General features: G+C 43.7%; 1 protein-coding gene across 1 annotated transcript in view; it reads right to left on the bottom strand.

Annotated features, from left to right (window-relative positions):
- Positions 1 to 7,426, bottom strand: part of pcm1 (pericentriolar material 1) — a 24,243-nt gene extending 16,817 nt beyond the window's left edge. Inside the window, 8 exon segments of the mRNA XM_060864678.1 lie at positions 1 to 18; positions 128 to 296; positions 523 to 651; positions 1,984 to 2,154; positions 2,808 to 3,125; positions 3,544 to 3,789; positions 4,034 to 4,145; positions 7,177 to 7,426. The exon segment at positions 1 to 18 is cut by the window's left edge and continues 92 nt beyond it. Coding sequence (XP_060720661.1) covers positions 1 to 18; positions 128 to 296; positions 523 to 651; positions 1,984 to 2,154; positions 2,808 to 3,125; positions 3,544 to 3,789; positions 4,034 to 4,126 — 1,144 coding nt within the window. The 5' untranslated portion in view covers positions 4,127 to 4,145; positions 7,177 to 7,426.
- Positions 7,427 to 7,726: the final 300 nt, after the last annotated feature.

Raw genomic sequence — 7,726 nt, 5'->3', positions numbered from 1 at the left:
CTGTAGTCTCTGTTACAACTGAAACACACACACAGTCAGACCTAACATGTACATGACAAGCAATACCTGCATATGTGTGTGTGTGTGTGTGTGTGTGTGTGTGTGTGTGTGTGTGTGTGTGTCTAACCGGTGTCGTCCATCGTGTGTTCGACTCGGTTCTGCATGGTGAGCAGGGCGGCCTGTCGGTTCTGCAGCTCTCGCAGCTCCTCCTGCTGCTGCAGCATCTTTTGCAGAAGGTCATGCTGCTTGCGCAGGTTTTCCAACTCCTCCTTCTGCTGACCCTCAACCCGGTAACACTGACAAAAAAAAAACAAAAAAAAAAAAAGGGAGTGAGAGTGACAATAAATGGAAGGAAATCTTCCATCAACAACAGAAATCTAATTTCAACAACAGCTGATTAACAGCAGCTCAGTCACGCTTATAATAATAATAATGATAAAGCAATACAACCGTGAGACTGAACACACATCTATGCTGACTGAGGAGGTGAGAGAGGGGACAGGGTGCATTGTGGGTACTCACGGTGGGATCAGCGGCTTCTGACCGAGGCTCTAAGTTCAGAGACGTGCTCTCGGCCATCGAGCCCGAACACACCGCCGAGTCCACCGTGGCACCTTCATCCTCCTCCTCTTCCTCCTCATTCTCTCTCGCCTGGAACACAGACCGAGATTGTTATAGTGTTTAATATAGACGTCTCCCTCACCGCTCAAAGCCGACACTTACGTATAGCGCATTTTAACGTGATCTATACATTTTATAGACACTAGTGAGGTACCAAAATATTCATAGGTCAATGGGGAGACAATTCTAAATTTTCCTCAATCTCAATGAAGTTGATATATCAAAATGTTGATTTTGAATATTTCTGTTGCGTGCCCCAGATGACACTCTCTCTCTCAGAGCAGAGTGAGGCTGATAATCAAGCTGAGAGAGAGAGAGCGAGAGAGAGTGTCCTACATAGAGCCCTACCACATTCATCAAGCACACAGCAAAGACACAATTACACACACACACACCATCTAAAACTCTTAAAACACACAAGTATAACTAATTCTATCAGATCAAAGCACTTTATGCCCAGAACAAACTGAAGTACAGAAGAAAAGCACGAGACAATGGATCTGAGCTAACAACTGATACGGTTTTAACGTCTTAAAGCTAATGCTATTTTAACTGTGGGCGTTCTTTCACTGCTATTGTTCTCATTACAGATAACAAAAGCTCACTGAATTCAGTGCAAGTCAAAGCACTGCACAGAATAACTGTACTGTTTAAACACACAATGGAGGAGAACTGAATAAGAAAGGGAGAGGGAGAGGGAGAGGGAGAGAGAGAGGGGGAGACAGAGAGGGAGACAGAGAGGGAGACAGAGAGGGAGACAGAGAGGGAGACAGAGAGGGAGACAGAGAGGGAGACAGAGAGAAAGAGAGAATGAAAGAGAGAGAGAATGAAAGAGAAAGACAGACAGAGAGAGACAGAGACAGAGAGAGGGAGAGAGAGAGAGAGAGAGAGAGAGAGAAAACAGGGAGCAAGAAACAGAAAGTCCGAGATAAACAAAAAATGTGTCAGAATGAGTAAAGCACACAGAGAGAGAAAGACACAGAGAGAAGGAGAAGGACAGAGACAGAAAGAATGAGAGATACACAAAATAAGGACGAATGGTAGTGAGGATGGTGAGGCGTTTACTACACACTACAGCTTGCATTGCATCGTTTCTCTCAGCGCTTTCTAAACTTTTACTTTCACACAGATAAACAACAGTCTTGCACTGTGTGTAAAAGCACTAATACAGAATTTATCAGTATTTCTGACTCAGGCTCCTTTTAATTTTGAGCTCAGTTTGTAATATCAAAAATACAAACAATACCAGGTTTAATGAAGAATTAAAACACACAGCTAAATAATCATGTAGCAGAAAGCAAAGCAGAGAGAGAGAGTGAAATTTAGTGTGCAAGAGTGTGTGTGTGTGTGTGTAATACTTACCAGCATCTTCTGCAAAAAGCGCAAATAAGATTTCTCCTGTTCCTTCAGGTGTGTGATGAGGTGAGAGAGGCGCTCGACATTAGCCGGAACGTCGTTCTTCTCCAGCAGGTCGTCCCTCATAGAGCTGGCTCTGCTAATGTACTCACGGATCTGCACCAGCTTACTGACCACCTACCACATACACACAAGTGAGTGAGTTAGTGAGTGTGTGTGTGTGTCAGAGAGAGGGAGAGGGAGAGGGAGAGAGCAAGAGAGAGGGAGAGAGAGGGAGCAAGAGAGAGAGAGAGAGAGAGAGAGAGAGGGAGAGAGAGGGAGAAAGAGAGGGACAGAGGGAGCAAGAGAGAGAGAGAGAGAGAGAGAGGGAGAGAGAGAGGGAGCTAGAGAGAGAGGTGGATCTAGATCAAATTCCAGAGAAACACAGATGTACACACAACCTTTACCGAGAGAGAGAGAGAGAGAGAGAGAGAGAGAGAGAGGGAGAGGGAGAGAGAGAGAGAAAGAGAAAGAGAGGGTGAGTGAGAGGAGTACACTGAGACACAGCAGTAGCGTATTTTTAAACTGTGGCCTAAATTCGCCCCAGAGCTCCAGCTCTCATCTGTGCTCCAGTTTCTGACAAGATCAAACCTCCTTCTCACTCACACACACACACACACACCTTTTAATCAGCTGCTAATTCTGTAACAGTCAAAACTCACTCCAAATTCTAAATAATTTGTTAATTACATAAAATGTGTTGTTAAATTTTATTATTTAACAATATATAACCGCTAATCATTGAAAAATACTCTACATCTCGTTAGGGCATTTCACCTGCCAACACTCACCTGGCTGCTGTCGATTGCCGATTCTTCTCTCCTGTCCACCAGGGGGCCTCCTGAGGCTTTCGCAGCTCCATGTGGCTCATTTACAGGTAGGACGGGTACCACAGGCACTGGAGCAAACAGCTCCTTCCCCAGGCTCTGTTTCTTAGCTTCTTTACCCCCCGCAGTCGTAGCAGGTGGGGCAGAAGCAGAAGAATCTCCGCTCTTGTTAGTGTTGACGTGAAGCGGGAGAAAGTTGAAGGGTTTCTTGGGCTCAGAGGAAAGCTGACGCTGGTTGTTGGCTGCAGTGACGCGTCCCTGGGAGTCACTACCGATGCTCCTCTGTGGAAGAAAACAAATGAACGTTTCAGTGTTTAAAACACAAAGACAAGCTAGAACATTGTTCCTTCACGGCATATTTAAACAAACCCGTAGGACTCCGTCTTATAAAAATGAGTTATTTAAAAATTAAACTGCAGCCACAAAGCAAAGAGTTGGCATGATTAATAAATATATATTTGTTATAATCATTAAATTTAACAAAGAACATATCTGAGTTTAAAAAAAAAAAACACCACAATATTCTTGGACCTCTAATTCTATTCCAAAGCAAACCGGTAAGTTTAAGTCTACAAGTTGCCGTGGTAACCGATCCCGATTTGGTCTCACCCTTGTATCTTGAAAGCAGAAGTCTACAATCTTCATGATTCTTGTTATTCCACTGATTTTTTCCTAACACAGGTGATGCGTGCGTCTTTACCTCGTCTAGGTCTGTGAAGTTAATGCGCTGCCGCAGGCGGTCGAGCTCGGCCTGATCAGGGACAGACATCTGTGTAGTGTATTTGATGTGAGGAAAGGAGTGTGGCGTTCTTGCTCGCCTACGCCCTGCCCCTGGTGTCGACTCCGGAGAGATGTCATTGGTTAGGCGGCTCTCAGACACGGCAGAGAGCTTCTTCCTGTTCTTCTCTGATGACCGGTTCGCCTTTTTCTGCTGAACACCCCAGTCCTGGGACAGCAAAAAAAAATACATTGAAAAAGGTTACACAAATCTTTTTTTCTAATATTTATTAAACATTAAATGGACAACATGGAAGACAAACTCTCCATATTAATAACACAATTAGATACATAACACAGGTCTTAAGTTATTCTGAAGTTATACATTCTGTATGTTTGTGAGTGAGAATGAGTGAGTGAGTGAGTGAGTGAGTGAGTGAGTGAGTGAGTGAGAGAGAGAGAGAGAGAGAGACCATGTTATTGAGCCGGTCATCCAGGCTGCCGTTGCTAACAGTCCAATTGTGCAGCTCCTGTTCGTCATCAAATGGGACTCCACCTGTCGCCATTTTATCCCCTCAGCAAAAGCTGCCGAAAACACACACACACACACACACACACACACACACAGAATTAAACACAGCACTTTCTTATCTGCTAAAACTAACTGTACAATGTGCCTCTATGACAGTGAAAGTGATCAGATATCGCTGAGCTGAAGCTAAGGTGTATAACTGCTGTAGATAGTTAACATAAAAATTCCCCAACACACCACACAGACAGAGAGAGAGAGAGAGAGAGAGAGAGAGAGAGAGAGAGAGAGAGAGAGACATGGAAAACACAAACACAAAGTAGAATGCAGTGCTATCTGTACACTGTAGCTGAACACCAACACAGAACCACACTGACAAAGTACAGACCCAGCGCACACACTGGCCATAGATACGGGCCAGTATAAGAGGTCATGGCTCCCTACAGAGCAGAGAGTGTGCACACACACACACGCAGACACACACACACACACACACACACACACCATAGAGATGGGCCATTATAATGCCCCTTTTCCACCAAGGCAGTTTGAGTGCTGGTTCGGAGCCTTTATCGACAGCCAAAGCACCGGCTCTGAACCAGGAAAAATTGGTTCTTAAGTAGCACCAAAACATTGCTGGTCTAGACTTAAGAACCGCTTGTGTCAGGGGCTGTGGGCGGGGCTGTGGGTGGGGCTACTGTGACCAACAAGACAAAAGAGAACGTCGTTAGCACCATTTTTAAATCATTTCAAATCAGGATTTGCCGCGTTTGGATGCCAGTGTAGGTTCACAAAGCCATGAGCATTAACAGTAAAGCAACATCCACCATTGTTGATGTTTTTGCCGCTGCTGGCACAAGAGGTCATGGCTCCCTAAAGAGTCAAGACTGTGCACACACACACACACACACACACACACACACACACACACACACACACACACACAGGCCAGTATAAGAGGTCATGGCTCCCTAAAGAGTCAAGACTGTGCACACACACACACACACACACACACACACACACACACACACACACACAGGCCAGTATAAGAGGTCATGGCTCCCTAAAGAGTCAAGACTGTGCACACACACACACACACACACACACACAGGCCAGTATAAGAGGTCATGGCTCCCTAAAGAGTCAAGACAGTGCACACACACACACACACACACACACACAGGCCAGTATAAGAGGTCATGGCTCCCTAAAGAGTCAAGACTGTGCACACACACACACACACACACACACACACAGGCCAGTATAAGAGGTCATGGCTCCCTAAAGAGTCAAGACTGTGCACACACACACACACACACACACACACACACACACACACACACACACACAGGCCAGTATAAGAGGTCATGGCTCCCTACAGAGCAGAGTGTGCACACACTGCAATGACCCTGCCGTGGTCACGGTTGATCATTAAGAGGTCACATAACTATGACAACGTGTAGTCTGTAATCTTCCATAAAACCCCTGCAGGAATTGTATGACATTAGTTTTGTCTATATTTTGTCATTTTGACAGAAAAGAAACACTAGAAAAGAGTAAGTGCTTCCTGGAGTACAAATAAGACAAGACAGTTTTTATCTCTATATGTATTAGAACCTGGAGTTATCTGTATGGAAATGTTTACATTACTCTCATATGCTTTTATAGAATAGATTTTATTATTATGAACATTACTCTTATAAATGAAACCCTTTTTGGGGATCACTACACTGATCACACTATACGTGCACTTGTTATAAGAAGCTTCTATTTAACCAAAGTAACAATTTTAATTATGATACGGATTTTAAGCACCAAAAACAAAAGTGTTAATTATAACTTAACGTATAAATAATATATTAACAGCCATAAATATAAGCGCAGACGGTTCATTTGTGTACTTACATTTCGGCTTTAGTCGTGTAAGTGTTTTAGATCAGAAAGTTTTGAGGTAAAATCAGAACTAAGATAGAGATAAAAGTGAGATAATCCGTGTTGAAGCTGATGGAGACTGAGTGAGCGGGTGGAGGTGCAGCATCACTGCCGCCTCACAGGCGCGTTTTCCCGGGTTCCCCTCCCCTCCCCTCCCCTCCCCTCCCCTCCTTTAGTTTGTTTTGTTTGTGTAACCGTTTACCTTGTAGAGCTGTAATATAAACCGCAGTTTCCTCAGACGTAACCAAAACAAACTTTTATAAACCCGCCCAGCTTTTCTTTTCTTTTCTTTTCTTTTCTTTTCTCCTCTCAAAACCTTTAGCATCCGATGCTAACCTTTTCACCACAGGTTTTATAGCGTGCGCGCGCACCAAGGCAGATACAGATGGCGCGAGACCCCGTAACCATGGCAACATTTGCTGTTGCACGTGCGAGCACAATATAGATTTGGGGGGGGGAGTAAAACGAGTTTGTTTGACATTAAATGCACGCGCGCGCGCGCACACACACGTGACGGGATGACAGGTGAAAGAAAAACGACACGGATGATATTACATACTAGATATAACATACTGTTATTATTTATCTCGATGTTCCAGCCGCGTTCGAAAGCGATTTATGACGCTAAATCTCCACAAACGCGAATAAACACACACTCTGTTCACAGTTTCTGACGTCCTGCTGCTTGTCTAAAAGAGTTCATTTTCACCGACGACACAATATTTAAACGTTAAACTAACATGAACTATTGAGCTAACATTTATAGCCACAACACAAGGCCTAAGTTACATTAAGATACGGGACAAGTTCTAACCAGTCAGTTATCATTCGTGATAAAGGTCAATAATCCAGGAATAGAAACGTTCACTAACTATAAATCTAAAACTTATACACACTTAAACATATAATCAGAAGTTCAGAAAACACCTTAGAAGCCTGAATAGCATGAATAGCTAAGTCAGTCACTCGGTCACATACAAATTCCTACATGCTCACTATACATGTGCACTACAATACTGTTAATCTAGTGCGGTTATGCTCCCTAACTAGTACACTTCATCGCTATTTAGGACACAGCCGTGACTTCTAACCGAAAGCAGCACTACGACGCTGAGTGAATCTGATAACAAGGCTGCAGTAAAGATGCTACGTTACCTTCGAGTTTCCGTGTGTGTTCCGTGTGTAGCGTAGTGCATCCGTTACCGAACAAGACTCACACAAGTTCACAGCGACGAATAGTGTTGCAGAAAGTGCGTGAAGAAGGAGCTCCGTTCACTGACGGACTCAATGCGCCGCCATCTTTCTTTCTCCACACGAACCCGCGGAGTGATACAGGATGATCAATGCTTCCCAAATTAAAACGCATTCGTATAAACCGTGATGTGTTAATTTAGCACTATGACATACATTTACTTCAGGTAATAATAATTCTTTCGTAATCTGCACCAAATAAGTTAAAACTGATGAAAATCATGGCGCTATTTGTTTCCGCGGATGCAGAACAGACCAAGGTCAGTGTCTAGCGCCCCCTATAGGAGACATGTAAAGTTCACAATCAGATTCAGTGTCTCAGGTTTATTGGACAAGTGTGTTTACACACACAATTCGGTTCCAGCTGTTTGTGACTCTCAAAAGTACAGACATAAATAACACTATACTATACTATACTATACAGACATAAATAACACTATACTATACAATACAC

The sequence above is a fragment of the Tachysurus vachellii genome, chromosome 2 (genome assembly GCF_030014155.1).
Source record: "Tachysurus vachellii isolate PV-2020 chromosome 2, HZAU_Pvac_v1, whole genome shotgun sequence".
Taxonomy (NCBI): Eukaryota; Metazoa; Chordata; class Actinopteri; order Siluriformes; family Bagridae; genus Tachysurus; species Tachysurus vachellii.
The sequence above is the reverse complement of the archived record's forward strand: the minus strand, read 5'-3'. Positions and strand labels throughout refer to the sequence as shown.